General features: G+C 44.0%; 1 protein-coding gene across 1 annotated transcript; it reads right to left on the bottom strand.

Moving 5' to 3' along the window:
* Window positions 1-2,076: 2,076 nt before the first annotated feature.
* On the bottom strand, window positions 2,077-17,040 carry Chi3l2 (chitinase 3 like 2). The gene is made up of 11 exons (XM_048349963.1): window positions 17,013-17,040; window positions 15,896-15,925; window positions 14,427-14,628; window positions 14,066-14,122; window positions 8,631-8,781; window positions 7,688-7,812; window positions 6,921-7,050; window positions 5,001-5,183; window positions 4,276-4,392; window positions 3,173-3,312; window positions 2,077-2,090 (listed from the first exon to the last, which is right to left on the bottom strand). Exons 1-10 carry the CDS (start codon window positions 17,035-17,037, stop codon window positions 3,175-3,177), a joined length of 1,158 nt encoding a protein of 385 aa, XP_048205920.1. The 5' UTR covers window positions 17,038-17,040; the 3' UTR covers window positions 2,077-2,090; window positions 3,173-3,174.
* Window positions 17,041-20,658: the final 3,618 nt, after the last annotated feature.

The raw sequence follows: 20,658 nt of genomic DNA on the forward strand, positions 1-20,658 counted from the left end.
GGGAGGAAATGGGGAGGAGGGAAGGAGGGAGAAAAATGAGGGAGGAGGTAACAAGTTTGATAAGAAATGTACTTTCTGCCTTATGTATGAAACTGTGACCCCTCTGTACATCACTTTGACAATAAGTGGACAACATAATGAGACCTACCGCTAATAAATGATTATTTTAAAAAATGTGTCTACAAGACGAGTACAGTGTCTCATGCCTGTAATCTTAGCTACTCAGGAAACTGAGGTCTGAGGATCGTTCAAATCCAGGTTAAGCAAAAAAAAAAAAAAAAAAAAATCCCAATAGACACTTATTCAGTGAACCATCTAAAAGCTGGAAATAGAGGTATGGCTTAAGTGCTAGAATGCCAGCCTTGAGCAGAAAAGGCCAAGCAAGGGGCTGAGGATATGGCCTAGTGGCAAGAGTGCTTGCCTCGTATACATGAGTCCCTTGGTTCAATTCCCCAGCACCACATATACAGAAAATGGCCAGAAGTGGTGCTGTGGCTCAAGTGGCAGAGTGCTAGCCTTGAGCAAAAAGAGGCCCGGCCTGGGACAGTGCTCAGGCCCTGAGTTCAAGCCCCAGGACTGGCCAAAAAAAAAAAGAAAAAGAAAAGGCCAAGCAAGAACACAAAGCCCTGAGTTCAAGCTCCAGTACTACAAGTGTTAAGGAAAGATCAAGTGGATGAAAGAAGGAAAAGAAAGTAGAGACTTCAGTGGACCAGAGAAGATTTTAATCATTTCAGCAGGACTCCATGTAACACCAAATAAGGTTGAAGAAATAAGAAGAGGGGAGTGGGAGGGGTAGGGTTTTTTTTTAAATAAATATTCAGTGTAAGATATTCTCTGGAATGTCTTTGTCCTGTCCTGTTGGGGATTTATGGTGCAAACTGTCTTGCTTGGGATTTCTGGTAGGGCTTTCCTCCTGATGCTGACAGTCTTGCACTTTCAGGTAAGGTCAAGGGTGAAGTTTTCCTGAGAACCGGGAGGTTCATCAGGGAAGGATGGTCAATGAGCTATGGGAGCAACATGGAGTTATGAGAACAAAGCAGATTCCCATCAGGTGCACACGTGCGTGCGCGCGCACGTGCACACACACACACACACTTTACAAAAATGAACAGGCGACCAAGTTTAACCATAGATCATAAGTTGCTGACCTCTGGTTTAGAGATTCCACTCTGTTTCTCTTCCTGCTACTCCCCTCCCCGTGGGTGAGCACACTGCAAGACTGTGGCATATCTCCCTGGTGTTCAAACATATCCAATTCTAAACCATGATCCAGGTACCTGGATTCCTGCCTCAATATCCCTTGACTTTTTTTTTTTTTTTGCCAGTCTTGGGGCTTGAACTCTGGGCCTAAGCACTGTCCCTAAGTGTCTTTGTGCTCAAAGACACTTTTACCTTTTGCTAGTTTCCAGTGTCTCATGCTTATAATTCTAACTGTTCAGAGGCTGAGATCTGAGGATTTGAGGTTCAAAGCCAGCCAAAGCAAACAAGTTCACAAGACTCTTAACTCCAGTTAACAAACAACAGGCCAGAAATGGAGGTATGGCTCAAGTAGCAGAGTGCCAGTCTTGTTGAAAAAGCTAAGCAAGAGCACAAGGCCCTGAATTACAGCCCCAGTATCAGCATAAAAACAAAAGAGGACTGGGGGCTGGAAAACAAGGGCACTGTGGTCACATTCTGATGTAGAATCCTAAGCTCAAATGTAATCCTCTAGATTGTTACAAAGTCCATTTGTTCATTTAGAGACATACTTGTATTTTAAAAGTATGCTTAGCTCTTTGTAGCATTTAACCGTATCATAGAGACTTTCCCATTTGTCCATTAGCCCTAGGCCCACAAGAAGTAGGGATAAGACAGTTTGACCAACGAGCATCACAAGCAAGACATGAGACCACATTTGCTAGGGTGAAAGACTTTTTAATTTTTTTAATTTGTGTTGTAAAAAAGCAAACACAAATTAACAGTTGTAAGGAAACAAACCCAGTGAGAATGTCAGGTATGGAGGCCAGCTTGCGAAGGAGACTCTCAAAGGGGAGCGCTTGTGGAGGCAGCAGGCAGCAAGATCTCCTCATCTGCTCAGCTTTAAGTTCAGCCTAGACTGGAAAAGATATTTCAAAGCCCAATTCAGTAAACAGAAGCCTGAACCAAGTTACCAACAACATCACGGATGCTCATCGGCAGAAGATTGCTGCCTCATTGTCTAGCCAAGATTTTCAGACCTGAAAACAGGTCTGAGACCAAGATTCAAACTCAGTAACTGACACTTCTGCTTATTGGCTATCCCTCTACCAAGTGAGCCATATCACCAATCCCTATCCAGGATGTTCTAAGCTGTTCTAGGTGTTTCTTAGTTGTCTGTCTGTGGTGTGCCCCAGGTCCTGGATCCTCACCCTCTTACCATGGAGCCAATGGATCTCAACAGGGCTGGGTGGTTAGCAACAGCTTTCACCTGTCAACAGACCATATAATGTACCTAGGAAGCCTGAGGCCTAGGGATGAAGTAGTAGGGGACACTTGTCTTCAAGGTAACAGGTAGAATCCAGAAAAAGCATATTGATAATGGGACCTTACCTCCAACTGTCTAAGTAGACAGGATCAGATGGGGGTGGGATGAAAGGACCTTGGGAAATGACTGATAATAAATGTCTCAGCAGTCCAAAAACAGCCAGAGGTTTTTGTAACTAATTATTGTGGGGTCAGTATTTATCCCTACCATATGTGCAAAGAAAGCCTACTATGATTATTAAGTATTAATCCAAATTATTATTAGAACCTCTGGGCAGAAGTGACCTTACCTGTAAGAATGCATGCCAGCCAAGCACTATGGCGCACACTCATAATCCTCAGGAGGCCAAGATCTGAGGATTGTGGTTTGAAGCCAGCAAGGGCAGACAAGCCCAAGAGGCTCTTATCTCTAACTAACCAGCAAAAGGCCACAAGTGGAGGTGCTGCTCAAGTGGTAGAGTGCCAAGAAAGCAAGAGTCAGAGGCACCGAGTTCAAATCCCAATACTAGCAGAGGGAGAGAGGAAGGGAGCAACAGATTCAAGGGGGTATGAGTGAGAAAGGATCCATCCAGATCTGTAAAGATGATCCCCTCCCCCGCCCTCATCTCCCATGCTCCATTCTGCCAGCTCTCTGCCCAGCCCCAGTGCCTGCCTCACACTGTTTTGTTACCTTCATAGGGATCCAAGGCTTTTCTTGACAGCTTGGACAAGGGGATAGAGGCCCTGTTGGCAGGATTTGCCTGTGAAGTCATCCAGGTCAATAGACCACATCATGGCCCCTCCAAGGTGTAAATTCTTCAGAAACTCAGCCTGTGGGATGCAGAGAGAGGGAATGCAGAGGTTAGAAGAGGCCTTTAAGTGCTCGTGATCATGTCCGCTTCAGATGAGAATTTGAGCTCAGAATACAGGAGCAGACTTACTGGTTTCATGGATTTGGAGAATCCCTGAAGGAAAGATGACGCAAGAGGACAAAGAGAAGACCACTCACTAGAAGAGAGTCCCCACTTACTCTGGCCCCCATTGTGTCTCCACCCCAGGCCCAGCATTCTTCGAGGCTTTGAATGCTCTCTAGGATAAGGGTAGAAACGAAGCTCTTGGCATGAGAAATGTCCTAGAGTTGTTGATTACACTCTAGCACCTTCTCACCGGCTCTGAGGACGTGTAGGCTCTCATCTGAGGCCTTGTGGACAGGTAATCCATGAGAAAGACTGAAGGGCTTCTGAGTCAACAAGTTAGATAACCAGCTGCTCTCTGCAGGTACCAATGTCTCCCTGCCCTCACATCTTGCTTCTCTCCTCACTTTTCCACTTATTGTCAATTCTATGTGTGGGGGGAGGGAAGGGGAGACATGAACTTATACCAGGGCTTAAACTCAAGGCCTCCTGCTCTCCTTTAGCTTTTTGCTCAAGACTAGTGCTCTACCTCCACTACCAGCTTCTTTTGCTGGCTAATTGGAGATTAGAGTGGAAGCAGAAATGTCCTCCCAGACTGACTTTGAAGTAGGATCCTCAGATCTCAGTCTCCTAAGTAGCTAGGATCACTGGCATGATCCACCTGACATCAGGTGTATCCTTCCCACCTCTCTCTCCTGTACTACAGGTACTCACAAGTATGGCTTAGAATGACCATTAGATATGGGCTGCTGAGGACCCTGGAATCAATCCTAGAGTGTAAGACCTCATGGACATCTTTTTCTGGCCATAGCATATTGGGACTTTAGACATGTACATCCCCACCCACAGGAGCACCCCTGTCACACAGCCTCTTGCCTACCTTAGTCTTCACACTCTCCACATCATCATAACCCACCCACTGGCTCCCTTTGACTGCATAGGGGACCTGCTGCTCCTGCAGCCTGGTGATCTTGGCTCCTTGCAGGAATTGGCAGATCTGGTAGGAAAAAGGGATCAAGAAGGTCAGTAATGGGCTCTTCTTGGAACATAATGAGGTAGACAGAGAAGGTTAATCTCTAAAGGCTTGGAGAAATGACCCAATTCAATGTATAAAATAGATGGTCCAAGGTCATAGTTCACTTTCCGATCTCAGTGTGTGTGTGTGTATGTGTGTGTATGTTCGCACGCACATGCACACGCGCATGTGTGCGCCATTCTTGGGTCTTGCACTTAGGGCTTGGATATTGTCCTTAAGTTTTTGTACTCAAGCCTAATGCTCTACACTTGAGCCACAGCTCCATTTCTGGCGTTTTGGTAGTTCATTGGAGATAAGACTCTCATAGAACTTCCTGCCCCAGATGGCCTTGAACTATGAATCTCAAATCTCAGGCTCCTGAGTGTCTAGGATTACAAGTGTGAACCATTAGCACCCAGCTCAGCTTATTTTTCAAAGTCAGAGTTAGAGCTCTTCTTCGATGTCCCACTAGTCCTGTGTGGTTCCTCCTCCACCACTCTTAACATGTATTTCTCCATTATTGTCAGACTGGAGCTAGCACTACTTCCAGACATGACAGGCAGATGAGTCCACAGGGAAGGTCCAGCTACCTCGTAATAGGCCAGGACGCCTCCTTCCTTGGTGATGGGGCCAGCAGCTCCAGGACCGGAGGCAGGGGACCCCAGGGTAGTGTCCGCAGATGCCAGTGTGAAGGAGTGTCCATATGTGGGGATTCCCATGATCACCTTTTCTGCAGGCATTCCCTTATGTATCCAGTACCCCACAGCATATTCCTAGAAAGAGAGGGAAAATGGTGGTCCAGGATTGGGGGGGGGGGGGGGAGATATCAAGTTTTGCTTTATCTTCATCCCAAACTTCACACAGGTGACATCCTGAAGGCTTTTCTACATCCAAGTGTGGATAACCCCACTAGCACCAGAGCACTTACTCTAATTATAATTCCTATCCAAACAACCTCACAATGTGATTTGGGAAATCAACTTGTATGTTTGGATGTGTGTGCCAGTACTGGAACTTAAACTCAGGGCCTCATACTCTCACTTTGGCTTTTTTATTCAGGTCTAGGGCTGTACCACTTGAACCATAATTCCACTTTTGCCTTTCTGCTAGCTAATTGGAGATAAAGAGTCTCAAGAATTTTATCTGTTTAGAATGGCTTTGAACCACATCCTCAAATTTTAGCCTTCTTGATGCTAAAAGAAATGATATCCAAAATATAGAAACAAGTGGTTTGTCATTGATGTTGTTATTTTCAACATACTATGTGAAATTATTTCTTTTTCAGTCTGTTCAGCTTCCCTATGATTTAGCCCCTATTGTCACTGTATTTGATTCTGGTACCCTGGGTATTTTATATATGTCTTTCTAAATTAGGGAAGGGAAGGGAGGGCGAACATTAAAATGGTGAGACAAAGGGTAACAGGAAAACCAATTCAACAAGACAATATGTTGTAAAATAACTGTACAACTCAGGATTGGGGGGGGGAGGATTGTGGAGAAGGGAAGGTGGGAAAAAATGAGGGAGGAGTTAACAAGTTGGACAAGAAATATACTTACTACCTAACATATATAACTGTAACCCCTCTGTACTTCAACTTTTTTCTTTTTCTTTTTTTTTTTTTTTTTGGCCAGTCCTGGGCCTTGGACTCAGGGCCTGAGCACTGTCCCTGGCTTCTTCCCGCTCAAGGCTAGCACTCTGCCACTTGAGCCACAGCGCCGCTTCTGGCCGTTTTCTGTATATGTGGTGCTGGGGAATCGAACCTAGGGCCTCGTGTATCCGAGGCAGGCACTCTTGCCACTAGGCTATATCCCCAGCCCTCTGTACTTCAACTTGACAATAAAAAAAAAATTAGCCTCCTAAGTAGGTGTGAGCCATCAGTACCCAGCTTTGGAAGATCAACTTAAAGCAGAAATATGGGGGGGGAGGTGGGAAAAAATGAGGGAGGGGGTGACAAGCATGACAAGAAATGTACTCACAACTTTACATATGTAACTGTAACCCCGCTGTACACCACCTTGACAAAATTAAATTTTTTATTTAATTTATTTATTAATTGAACACAAATTTTTGACAAGGTGTTGTGCAAAAAGGGTACAGTTACATAGTAGGGCAGTGTGTACATTTCTTGTGATATCTTACACCCTATTTTCCTATCCCTTCTCTAGGTCAGGTAGACATATATACAATATACAATGTATCAAGAACATATACAGTATAAAATTAAATTTTAAAAAGAATACTGATGGACTTCGGAGTACAGATTCTAACGACCTGTGTAGGTATTAAGAAATGTATGTAGAAGTTTGGGACAGGACATGTAACTAGGTCTTCTGACATTTTTCAGGTGATATATTATTGCTCTCTGAGCAAAGCATTTCCACTATACTCACTGGCTGCTAGGATTGCCTGGGACTGTCCTGGGCACATAGTTCTTCCTTGGTTCAAGATAGAAGTAATTCTTGATGCTGGGTTCTCCTCAGCACCTCCCAATACTCACTGTGCCACTCACCACGTTATAGTAAGAGCTTGACCCTCTGTCCAGCTTCCCCTTTCTTAGAGGACTATTGTGACCAGTGACGAGGGGCTTTTCCCAAGGCCCATGGAAGTCAAAAGACAGGAGATTGATGAAATCCACATCTCTAAAATGTCAAAAGCCAAGAAAGGGATTCTGTGATGAACAGGATGGAAACAATTTTTTACAATTATTTTGTGCTTTGGATGCTGTTAGAAGGATGGAAATTCATCAGAAGGAAATGGTTTGTGGCCAAATAATACAGGATTTGGTCAGTGACCTTCCTTTTTTGCTTCCTCAGACATGCTGGCGTGACATTTGTGTTAGTATGTCCTCTTCCATTTGAGGTTTGACAGTTTCCATCCTAGGCCCTCAGCATGTATCTTTAGCCCCCAGCCACAATAGCGGAGCACCTAGACTGGAATCCACCCTGCCCTTCACAGAGAAGAAAAGAGCTCTCCCAGGCCTCCTGCTGGTTTCTTGGGGATCTAACTCCTCACTGCCTGTTCACTACCTTCAGCAACCACTTGTGTACCAATTACCTCATGCCTCTAGTCCTGTGACTGTATAAAATTACCCCTGAACAAAGACAGGCACCATTTCTCCCTCTCCCATGAGAGAATTGACCTCGTCAGCCCCGTTGGCAATAAGCTCCCTTTGCTTTATGTGATGGTATCTGTGTGGTCTTCTGAGATGATTACTTTCATTTCAATTTGCATGGATCAGAGTGGAGGGAAAGAGATGGAAAGGTCTTGTGTACTCACTCTGCCAGTTTCTTGATCTGATAGCTACTATCAATCATTTGCCTTCCGGAGGTCACGCCAGCAGTCAAGAGAAGCCTTGTTTTGGTGGATTTTACAGAGTCATTCTGAAAAGCTTCTGCTAGCTCCTATCAGACAATGAAACAAGATGTCAGATCCTGCCTCCCATAACATAACACTGAGCTTCTAACCTGGAGTCAATGAAGTTTCTAGGGCCACATTTGCTGAGAGAAGTTGACTAGTTCCTCCCCACTCCACATAGGGATGCCTGTGCCTGCATCTGCTTAGGATAGCTCCATGTTAAACAAGAGGACTCCAGCCTCACTGCACCTAGGACAGAACTATCTGGGTTTCCTTCTGCTAGATTTCCTGATCTACCCTCTACTTCAAGATCCAGGAAAGTCTATGACCCATGTTCTCTTATCTGGACATTGCTGTATTTTGGTGTCTGCTTACTGGGTAAGGGGGCCCTGTTATTTGGCTCTGTTTGTGCTCTTAACTAGAAATAGGAGCTTCTTCACCATCAGTAGGAAGTTTTAAAAGGAGGGAACTGTGTCTTCTAACCAGTCCCAATCTCTTCCTATTTCCCTCCCAACGTGGCCATTAAAAGCTGTGCATATTAGAAGTTGTGAGACTGGACACAGGTGGCTCAAGCCTGTAATCCTAGCTACTCAAGAGGCTGAGACCTGAGGATTGTGGTTCAAAAGCAGCCTAGGCAGGAAAACCTATTAGACTCCAATTAACTACCAAAAAAAACCAATTAGCCACCAAAAAGATGGATGTGGAGCTGAGGCTCACGTGGTAGTGCTAGCTTTGAGCAAAAAAGCTCAGGGACAGTGTCCAGGCCCTAATTTCAATCCCCAGGATTGGTATACACACACACACACACACACACACACACACACACACACACACAGTGAGTGTCCCAGAGTGGAGTCTGGCTTACATGAATCAGCCCAGTGAACTGAGCGTTGTCTTTCCTATCTGGATAGATCCAGCTTATGTCTAATCCATCAAAGTTATGGTTCCTCAAAAATGGGATGACAGAATTAATGAATTCCAAACGTGATGCAGAAGAATCAACCATGGGGTGGAATCTGGGTAGAATCAATACAGGTGTTTTTATGAAAGAATAAATAATAGTCAGAGTACAACATATTTTTTCAACTGAATCCCAAAATAATTTTCCTTCCTAAAAATTATGGAGGAGAACAGTGGAAAAGATGACATTGGTCAAGACGTACTGTACTCATAACTTAGGAAATTGTAACCTCTTTGTACAACTACTGAATAAAGAAAATTTACGGCACGTGGTTCCAGCTCCCAAGTCTGGGCTGTGACTGTGGCTTTTTATTTCCCCAATAAATCCATCTTTTACCTTGAGAAAAAAAAAAGAAAGAAAATTTACTCACTCTTTGTATATATCAATCTCTTCTCTTATGGAAGTAATGGGAAGAAGATGGGAAGAATGATAAGTCAGAGAACTGATGAGGTCAAGTAGAAAAGGACTGGTTCTCTGCTTGGGAATGGAGGAGCTGCCCTTGAAAAAGACCACCTCCTTGAACAAACTAGACAGGCACATCAGAACCTTCTTCTCAACTAGACCTTGACCTTAAGCTTGAGTTTTTATTTTTAGAATCTAGTTCTAGTAAAAATTCTGCCAGGTGCTGGCAGTTCACACCTGTAATCCTAGCTACTCAGGAGGCTGAGATCTGAAAATTGTGGTTCAAAGCCAGCCCAGACAGTAAAGTTCATGAGACTCTTTTTTTTTTTTTTTGCCAGTCCTGGGCCTTGGACTCAGGGCCTGAGCACTGTCCCTGGCTTCTTTTTGCTCAAGGCTAGTACTCTGCCACTTGAGCCACAGCACCACTTCTGGCTGTTTTCTGTATATGTAGTGCTGGGGAATCGAACCCAGGGCTTCATGTATACGGGGCAAGCACTCTTGCCCCTAGGCCATATTCCCAGCCCCTCATGAGACTCTAATCTCCAATCAATCACAGGGGAAAAAAACCCACAAGTGGTGCTAAGGCTCAAGCAGTAGAGTGCTAGCCTTGAGCAAAAGAAGCTAAGAAACAGTGCCAGGCCGAGTGTTCAAGCCCCATGACTGGCAAAACAACAACAACAACAACAACAACAACAACAAAAACCTAGCTATTCAAGAGGCTGAGATCCAAGGACGCAAGGATCAAAGTTCAAAAATAGCCTAGGCAGGCAAATCTGAGAGTTTGTTTTCAACTAACCACCAAAAAGCTGGAAGTGGTAGAGTCCTAATGAAAAAGCTAAGCAAGAGTAAGAGGCCCTGAGAGTAGTCTTGAATTAAAATTTTATTTCCATCAACAGTATATTGAGATTTTTTTCAACACATTTTTTTTTATTTACAACAGTCAGATATGTTAAAAAAAATAATTCTTAACTAGTCATAATATACACTTTAAGGAATACTTAGGTTTACTCTGCAAGTTTTCAATATTCTACCTTTTGTTAACACTTTGGCAAGCAAAGTAATACATAAACATAATACATACATAAATGTAAAAAATCATAAAAAAGAAAAATATATAAAATTTACATTCGTTTCTATCCATCCTTGGCGAGCCTAGATATCTAGAAACTCTGACCAATCAGGTTCACTTCTGACTAAAAGGAAAAAATACCAGTCCTCCAGCAAAAACAGCCCTATATATTGAGATTTTGTTGTTGTATTATCTTAACTGCTGCATGGAGACAGCAGTAAATTGGACTGATAGAACATTCCTGTGGTTGTACTCGCACTATCACTGTATCTCATCTGCATACACTGGATACTGTATATACTGGTATTAGAACTAGGGAAGTGAAAGGGAATATCAAAATCGAGAGACAAAGGATAAAAAGACAAACGACTACAAAAGCAATACTTGCAATACCATTTGGTGTAAACCAACTGAGCAACTCATGGCGGGGGAGGGAAAGGGGGAAGGGGGAGGGAGGAATGAGGGAGGAGGTAACAAACAGTACAAGAAATGTACCCAAGGCCTAACATATGAAACTGTAACCTCTCTGTACATCAATTTGACAATAAAATAAAAATTAAAAAAAAAGAAACTCATGGTAGAAATCAGTTTCTGGAGCTGGGAATATGGCCTAGTGGTAGAGTGCTTGCCTAGCACGCATGAAGCCCTGGGTTCGACTCCTAAGCACCATACAAACAGAAAGGCCGGACGTGGCTCTGTGGCTCAAGTAATAGAGTGCTGCCTTTAGCAAAATGAAGCCAGGGACAGTTCTCAGGCCCTGAGTTCAAGGCCCACGACTGGCAAAAATAGAATGAACGAAAGAAAGAAAGAAAGAAAGAAAGAAAGAAAGAAAGAAAGAAAGAAAGAAAGAAAGAAAGAAAGAAAGAAAGAAGGAAGGAAGGAAGGAAGGAAGGAAGGAAGGAAGGAAGGAAGGAAGGAAGGAAGGAAGGAAGGAAGGAAGGAAGGAAGAAGGAAGGAAGGAATCACTCTCTTTCTTTTTGGTTATGTTTCGAAGTGATTATAATGTTTGGAAAGACACCTCCAAGTTTATGGAAGATGAACATGTAACAGAAATTGATGGGCAGGGTGCTGGTGGCTCAGGCTTGTAATACTAACTACTCAGGAGGCTACAATATGAAGGATCACAAAGCCAGCTAGGGCAGTCAAATACAAGAGACTTTTATCTCTAATTAACCAGCTGGAACCAGCTCTAATTAAAAAGCTGGAAGTAGAGGAGTGGCTCAAGTAGTAGAATGCCAGCCAGCCTTGAGTGAAAAAGTCAAACAAGAGTACAAGACCCTGAGTCCTGGCCCCAGTTCCAGCACCAAAAGAGAGAGAAAAAGAAAAAAAAAGTTGATGTGTCTTTTCCTCAGAGGCAAGCCTGAGCATTGCACATATTTAAATATTTTGGGCAAATTCTGGCACTTACCTAATAACAATAATATTGACACTGTCGTGATTATTGAACCTTTATTGGACTTTATTGGACACTACCCAATTGTTTGCATTAGCTACCCTCACATCAGCCTAAAGTTGATCCAGTGATAATCTTCATATGTAGTTACCAAAAATCTTGAGATTTACAGAGGTTGAGGAGCTTGTCTGAAGTCATGCATCTTGAACACAATTTGAATTTAGCTACAGAGAAATTGAAGCTATCGCTACCTACCCCCAGTATTCTACTTAGCACTACCATACCAGTACATAAAAAGCACTGAATAAATCATTTATTGAATGAATGAATGTATATAAGAATGAATGGGGGGCTGGGAATATAGCCTAGTGCCAAGAGTGCTTGCCTCATATACATGAAGCCCTGGGTTCGATTCCTCAGCACCACGTATATAGAAAACAGCCAGAAGTGGCGCTGTGGCTCAAGTGGCAGAGTGCTAGCCTTGAACAAAAAGAAGCCAGGGACAGTGCTCAGGCCCTGAGTTCAAGCCCCAGGACTGGCCAAAAAAAAAAAAAAGGAATGAATGAATGGGAACATTTTTAACTGAATCAGAATTTAAGCACTTATTTAAAAAGAAAAGAGAAGTGAGGAAGGGCAGTTGCCATGGAAACCCACTCATAACTGAAGGATAATTATGGTAGAGTTAGCATAGAATCAAATAAATTAGGTAGCCTTATTCTATGTATAGAAGTCACTTTTTTTTTCTTCTGGTACTGGGATTTATACTCAGGGCCTTCTGCTCTCTATCAGTTCTCTTTCTCATAGCTGGTGCCATTTGAACTATGCTTCTTGACTGGCATTTTGCTGGTTATTCCCACAAACTTTTCTGCCCATGGCAAACTTCATATTCCCTGAATAAGCAACAAAGTCACAAATAGGCAAGTGGGATCTCCTACCCAGATCTCAGCCTCCGAAGTAGTTAGAATAACAGGTGCAAGCTACTGACCCTGGCTTAACTGACCTTTTTTTTTTTTTTTTCTGCCTCCTCCAGTTAGAGTTGAAAACTGACAGACTGCAGGAAGAAGTTGTACTATCAGATTTCCTTAACAACTGAAACTCTACTGGCTGAGTTTAAGACCTTCAGACTTAAAAATTGCCAGCACTTAGTGGGGGGAGAAGGGGGAGAGGAAATAAAATGAAACAAGGAAACTGTTGGAGATGCTATGGGGGTAGGGGGACAGAGAATGTGAAATTGATTAGAATACAGTGTAAATGTGTGAAGATGTAATAATGAATCCTACTTGCAAGACTAATACAAGCTTATATAAGAAGAAAATAGAAAAAATAATTTGTCAAATTAACTATTTAACAAATTAAAGCATAAGAAATTTAAAAGTAATTTAACTAGATGACAAGGGATAAAAGGGATCTTTTATAGTTGCACTTCTTTGACTCTTGCTATAAATAAATGAAATATCACTGTTATGTGACTAGAAAATATGATTTATTGTACTATATGCTTTGAAACGATAACTTTTTTGTTTAAAGCAAAGCAGAGTATTTCCTCTGCAGCCCTGCTTGATCTCAAACCATCTAGCTTCACAGTCATGACACAGGGCACAGCACAGCACCACAACTGTGGGTCAAGACTGGGATTTTGAGTGGAAATAATCACTGAAGCTACTCCATGGTATAAAATCCCAAGTGATTAAAAATTTTTCCCAAAGCCAGGAGCTCGTGGCTCATGCCTGTAATCCTAGCTACTCAGGAGGCTGAGAGCTGAGTTCAAAGCCAGCCTGGGCAAGAAAGCCTATGAGACTCTTATTTCCAATTAACCACCAAACCAGAAGTGGCACTGTGGCTCAAATGGTGGGGCACTAGCTTTGAGCTGAAGAACTCAGGAACAGAATCCAGGCCCAGAGTTCAAGCCCCATGACCAACACACACAAAAAAAAGAAGGTTGGGGCTGGGAATGTGGCTTAGTGGTAGAGTGCTTACCTAGCATGCACGAAGCCCTGGCTTCGATTCCTCTGCACTACATAAGCAGAAAAAGCCAGAAGTGGTGCTGTGGCTCAAGAGGTAGAGTGCTAGCCTTGAGCAAAAAGAAGCCAGGGATAGGCCCTGAGCTCAAACCCCAGGACTGGCAAAAAAAGAAAAAAAAAAAGAAAAGGGTTTCCCAATAAAACCATGTCTCTCTAATCCAAATATGAAATATGTAAAAAAAAAAAAACTGTTGCATAAATAAGTGAGTTACTATTACTCATGGCCCAGTTTACTCAGGCATAAAGAATGTGGATTCAAAGATCCTGTAGAGTTCCTTCCACAACACAGAAAAACTAGCACTCTGACATTATTTGTGACAAAATTCTTCTCCATTTTGCTACCTGGAAGATTCCTCCCATGACTAGTTCAAGGTCTCTTGGAACAAGAAAGGAAAGCTACAATGATGATCAGAAATTAAAAGAGAATAAATAAGACAAGGGATTGTGATCTTACCCTTTGGAGCCAAACAGGTATCCTCCAATGGATAGAAGAATTTTCAGTTTGGGATTCCTGGAGTACAAAAATAAGCTTGTTTGTTTCTCATTTGTTTCTTTTCTGGTTCCCAGAGAAACCTTTGTCTAAAGGGTAGAATTTCTGATGTGAAAGACCTAGGCAAACAAGGCCAGGTTCTTCAGTTATGGCTTCATGGGAAAGAAGGAAGCATTAAAAAGAACAGACAAGATCTGAATTATACAAAAAGAAATACAGATGAATGAATGCATAAATGAATGAGACAGTAAGTCATAGGCCCAACTTGAGACAAACTTTCCTCTCCCCAAACCTGCCCAGCAAGTTCCCACACCATCCTACTGACTTGGCTTTGAGATTGTTGATGGTCTGATAAAGCAGTGCCGCATTCTTATCATTGATGTTGACCTTGTTGTTACTGATGCCCGCAAAGGCATAGATGAGATGAGAGCAGAGGAAAGGGTCAATATCCTCAGGGGTGAATTTTCCTGGTTCCTGTCTTTCCTGGGACCAGTTGGTGAAATAGCAAACAAGTTTGTAGGCCGATCCTAGAGTAGAGTATAGCCAATTAGATTCTAGTTCTATTGCTTTAGAATCTAGAAAACTACAGGATGTTCCCCAAGACAGCTATTGAAGTCTTTGCTAATTCAACCAGAGCCTTTGAGAGTCATCCTACCTGGGCCCTTAGGGCCGGCTTTTGTATTCACAGGCTGTGGTTAGAATTATATTAAGAAACAGAGATATCATCAGTATATAAAATGCCCACCAAGTACTGAGATTCAATATATGCATAAATGAAGAGCACTGAGATTCAGTATATGCAGAGATGAAGGACACCAGTAAATAAGCAAATGATATGTATATTGTGTATATGTATGTTATATTCACTGACACATACTCTGAATAAAATTGCATGTATTGGGCCTACCTACTCAGGAGATTGAGATCTAAAGATGAAGGTTCAAAGCCAGACAGGCAGAAAAATCTTTGAGACTCTTATTTCCAATTAGCCAGCAAAAAGCCAGATGTAGAGGTGTGGCTCAAGTGATAGAACACAGCCTTGGGATTGGGAGTGTGGCTTAGCAGTAGAGTGCTTGCCTAGCATGCATGAAGCCCTGGGTTTGATTCCTCAGCACCACATAAACAGAAAAAGCCAGAAATGGTGCTGTGGCTCAATTGGTAGAATGCTAGCCCTGAGCAAAAAGAAGCCAGGGACAACACCCAGGCCCTGAGTTCAAGCCCAGGACTGGCAAAAAATAAAAATAAAAAAGAACACCAGCCTTGAGTGTAAAAGCTAAGGGAGAGCTAGAGATCCTGAGTACCATCCTCAGTATTGGCACAGAGTAGAAAAGAATGTGTTAAAGAGAAGGAGGGAAACGAGGAGAAAGAGAGAGGGAAGGAGAGGGAGAAAGGGAGGAGGTAGAGAGAGAGAAGGAGAAACACACAAATACACAGAGCAAAATCTCAGAATCATAAGTATGTTAGTGTCCAAATATGAGAAAATAATCAATAGAAAAATGTATCAGAGGGGCTGGGAATTTGGCCTAGTGACAAGAGTGCTTGCCTCGTATACAGGAAGCCCTAGGTTCAATTCCTCAGCACCACATATATAGAAAAGGCCAGAAGTGGCCCTGTGGCTCAAGTTAGCCAAGTGCTAGCCTTGAGCAAAAGAAGCCAGGGATAGTGCTTAGGCCCTGAGTTCAAGGCCCAGGACTGGCAAAAAGAAAAAGAAAAGAAAAATGTATCAGAAACAGAAACCAAACAGAATTTAAGCACCAACCCCAGGAGACTTAGGCAATAATGAGCCCAGCTTACCTCCCTGGAGAAGCATCAATACCACTAGACCTGTAATGGATGGAAAGAGAAAACCTGTTGAGCCAAACTTGCTTCATTCTCCCCAGACAGTGGCAGTCGACATACAGCCTGTAGCCACAATTCTTCTGGGTTCTCTAGCCACAGATAGTCTAGTTTCCATATGGTTTTGAAGTCCCCAGAAACAGAGTGCCTCGGGCCCTATAGTCCTAGGCAGAATCATTTTCCAAAGTAGGAATTCATTTGCTTATTCATTTATCAGCAAAGTTTCATTGAATCACCTGCTCTGTACCAAAAGGTTTTTGGGATAGCAAGGAAACTGAAAGGAATTTGCTACTTTCCCTGCACTGAGCAAGCCCATAGTCTTGTCCAGCATGGCATTCTAGGCAGGATCACTGCATAAACTTATTGTCCTGTGGGGCACTTTGACAAGAACCAAGGATCATTATTCATCCTGTCCCTGGGACCTGCAGGACCACCACTATCCTGGACAAGTTGAAATGAAAAAGTAACCAACTTGTAAAGCAAGGTAAAATAAATGAGGGGCACAAACAAGTGTGGCAGATCTCAGCCTCCTGAGTAGCTAGGAATACAAGCATGACTCACCAGTGCCCAGCAATTGTATCCTAAATATAACACTCATTTAAAAACACCTACTAGGGGCTAGGGATATGGCTTAGTGGTAGGGTGCTTGCCTAGCATGCACAAAGCCCTGGGTTTGATTCACCAGCACCACATAAACAGAAAAGGCTGGAAGTGGCACTGTGGCTCAGGAGGTAGAGTGCTAGCCTTGAGCAAAAAGAAGCCAAGGACAGTGCTCAGGCCCTGAGTCCCAAGCCCCAGGACTGGCAAAAAAAAAAAAAAAAAAAAGAAAATACTGATTACTTTCACATTCTCTCCTTCTAGTCTCAACGCCATCATTATCACAAACTTTACTTCTACGTTTGTTATTAATTGCATCATTGCTAAGGACCTGGCTTAACTTGATCTTTCTGCCACTGAGCTGAGCAGAGACTGAAGACTGAAGCACCAGGATAGGAGCAACATTACTGCTTCCACAGGCCTATCTCTCGTTCTCTCCTCCCTAACTGGCCTACAGAATTATCAGCCCTATACTCACCTGCCCAGAGAGACTTCTGATCCATGGTAGTGGCTCTGGTATTCTTGGCCAGCTTCTGCTGAGATGAATGCCCATGCTCTCCCCCTTTTATCCTGAGGTGTCAATAGTCTGGTTACTGGAAGGAAAGAAGCAATTAGAAATCCAGAGGATTCCAAGAACTTGCTCTGACAAATCTGCCTTGTGAAACTTCCAAGGAGTGAAACCCAGACTTAAGCAACACCAACATTACCTGTCAGAAAAGAGTGACTATAAATAGAACCTCTGATGGGACTTTCTCACCTGGTCTCATCATAAAGGGATTTGTCCTCAGGAAGAAAAGGGTACACTTTGTCTCTGCCTCCCTGTATTGTCCTTCACTCCCAAGTCCCTTTTCCATCTGGAGTCTTTTTTTCCTCATCTAAATCTGCACTCATGTCACTACTGATCTGCTTGGTTTTGGTTAATTAAACTATACTGGCCAGGCACTCATGACTCACACCTGTAATCCTAGCTATTCAGGAGACTAAGATCTGGGGACTGGAGTTGGAAACCAGCTTGGATAGAAAATCCTATGAGACTCTTATCTCCTATTAAGCATCAAAAAGTCAGAAGTGGAATTGTGGTAGAGCACTAGCTTTGAGCAAAAAAGCTCAGGGACAGCATCCAGGACCTGAATTTAAGCGTCAGTATCAGTGTCATAAAAGAACATCAGACTATACTTCCATCTCAGCTTGCCCCACTAAGAGCTCTGCTTCACAGAGCACCCCATATATTTCAGGGGTGGCCTTGCACATTTCTCCCCTAGCTGAGGCTAGCTGTCTCCTCTATTCATAGCACATTGTACTATAGTCTATTGATGCATAGGTCTGTCACCCCATCTTAACTGTGCAGTTCTTAAGTACAAGAACTATGTGTAGGGGCTGGGGAGATAGCCTAGCGGCAAGAGTGCCTGCCTCGGATACACGAGGCCCTAGGTTCGATTCCCCAGCACCACATATACAGAAAACGGCCAGAAGCGGCGCTGTGGCTCAAGTGGCAGAGTGCTAGCCTTGAGCGGGAAGAAGCCAGGGACAGTGCTCAGGCCCTGAGTCCAAGGCCCAGGACTGGCCAAAAAAAAAAAAAAAAGAACTATGTGAAACAAAAGAAAACACTTAACATGTGTTAATTAGAGATCCTCTATTCATTTATTAGAACAGAATTGTGCCACAGATTCAAAGATCAGATCCTCATAGCAGAGCTTATACCTGGTCCTCACCTTCCTCTCCCATCTCTATATAGCCTTTCTCTCTCTCTCTATCATTCTGTCTTCTGTCTTTTCTGTCTCTGCTCTCTCACTAACACTAGTTCCTAGAATCTTCTTGCATACTGTGAACTTCTGGTATGTCATTTCCCACTTATGAGTTATGAGTCACATAGGAAGGAAAAATGGCCTAGGCTCATTTATTTTTTAATAATTTTATTGTTATTATTAAAGTGTACAGAGCTGGAGGAGAAAGATGGCGCCGAAAGAATAGGGAGGCACCCCGACTCGCACCAACTGAATAGCGAGCTGGGAACTCCAACACCCAACACCCCATCAAGAACCCAGCAAAACCAGCAGCCAGAAGCAGTGGAGAAACGCAGGAAAACAAAAAAGGAGCAAAAAAGAAGAACCGAAAACCTACACGGAGCCGGAGATTCTCCGGGACACCCTCCCCCCACCAGCCGACCCTGGCCCAAACAGGGCCAGGCTGGGAAAGGGGAACCCGGTGATCGGCAGACAGGCTGCCAGGAGCGCAGAATTCATACAACGGGAGACCCCTCGGACACAAGGCAGGGCGTGGACCAAGACACACACCGGCAGCGACGAGAAGTTTGGGTCCACACCAGGTTCGGACAAGGGAAACCAGCGCGGCAGAAAGAGGGAACGGGGGAGCCACCACGACACTTCGCCAACCCCTGAAGGGCCAACGGCGGCGCGGGACACACACACAAAGCAGCAAAAGTGAGTCCCCCATAATCCCTTCCCCCAACGGGAGACCCAAGCCCGAAAAGAAGCTAGATCTCCCTCCCTCCCCCTCCCCACTCCTGAGGGAACAAAGAACCCCCAAATCAGGCGGGAAGCTCCCATCAGGCGCTGGGAAGCCAGTTTAGCAGGGGAAGGGCCCAGAAGCACCAACACCCCACAGGTTCCTGAACTGGCAGAACCAGCCCCGCCGCCTTCCCAACAGGGGCCAGGGGACAGCCGGCAGGGCAAGCCCCACCCGAGGCGCCTGGACCTCGCAGACTCTTACAACTAAAATCACAGGCGCTGGTGGGCAATACCAGCCCAGCAGGGTCACCTGAGCCTGATCACGTCCCCCCACCTCGCAGCGGAGGTGAGGTCTAAGGGTGCCAAGCCACACCCGGACAGTCGATCCCACTGGGCCCCACACATACCGCCCCCCTCCCAACGGACTCGCGGGAGGGCGCAAGCACAACCCAACAACCCAGGACTCGCTCTGGGAGGCATATCCCGCTAAAGTGCATGTTGTAGTGGACAACAGCGCACAGGAGGGCAGGGCCCCCGGCGACAGCGCCCGCTCTGGTAGGCGTGTACCCTGCACTGGTGGGCGGGGCCACAGCGGCAGCACCTGCTGCCACAGATACGCCTATACAGGAGGGAGGAAAGAGCTACAAATCAAACCTGAGAAGCCACCCAGATTTCCAGATGCGCAAATCACAAAGAAACATAACTCAGTTCATCAAAGGACAAGCCAACTCGCCAGCTCCAAAAAGCAGCACAACTGAAGAGGAGATGGAGACTAAAAAAGCAAACGAGGCCATGTTAACAGGAATGATCGAAAGCATCAGAAACAAAATCAGAAAACAATTCCAGGAGTTTACAGCGGAAATCTGGAAGGACACCCAGGAAGCCAAGAAAGAAATGGAAGCAAAACTGGATACAATGCAAGCCTGCTTTAAAGAAATGGAAGCAAAAATGGATACAATGCAAGCCGCCTTTAAAGAAAATCTCCACATCCTGAGAATTGAAATGCATGAAAAAATAGATTTAAAATACAACTCTTTAAAGGAAGAAATTTCCACGATCAGAGCTGATATGACAACCATGAATAGCTCTCTGACATCCATAAACTCCACAATTGAAACCATAACACAAAGAGTGGACCATATAGAATCCAGAATCTCTCGCCTGGACGATGAAGCAGCTGACAACAACCAGAAAATGACCACTCTCCAAGAAAAGGTGAAGCTTCAGGGAAGATTAATCCAGGAACTAATGGACAAAGACAAGAGATATAATCTGCGCATAATTGGAATAGAAGAAGGAGCCGAATATCAGAACAGAGGGCTTAATCATGTTCTCAATAAAGTTATTGCAGAAAACTTCCCCAATCTCACAGGGGACCCCATCCAGGTAACCGAAGCCTATAGGACACCTGGCAGGCCAGACCCCAGGAAAACCACCCCAAGGCACATAATATTCAAGACTACAGACCTCAAGATTAAAGAGCAAATTCTGAATTCAGCCAAAGCAAAGAAGGAAACTTTTTTCAATGGGAAGAGGATTCGAATAACATCCGACTTATCCACACAAACTTACCAAGCTCGAAGTGAGTGGAAGAACACCATCCAAGTACTCCAGAATAACAATTTACAACCTCGGATCAAATATCCAGTGAAATTG

Source organism: Perognathus longimembris, chromosome 7 (genome assembly GCF_023159225.1).
Source record: "Perognathus longimembris pacificus isolate PPM17 chromosome 7, ASM2315922v1, whole genome shotgun sequence".
NCBI lineage: Eukaryota > Metazoa > Chordata > Mammalia > Rodentia > Heteromyidae > Perognathus > Perognathus longimembris.

Excerpts from the sequence above, each read along its gene's own strand:
- Chi3l2 (XM_048349963.1), bottom strand. The coding sequence starts at position 17,037 with ATGGATCAGAAGTCTCTCTGGGCAG. Across the intron at positions 14,123-14,426 it reads ATCAACAATCTCAAAGCCAA|GAATCCCAAACTGAAAATTC; the intron begins GTCAGTAGGATG and ends TTTGTACTCCAG. Across the intron at positions 7,813-8,630 it reads AGTTCACTGGGCTGATTCAT|GAGCTAGCAGAAGCTTTTCA; the intron begins GTAAGCCAGACT and ends ATTGTCTGATAG.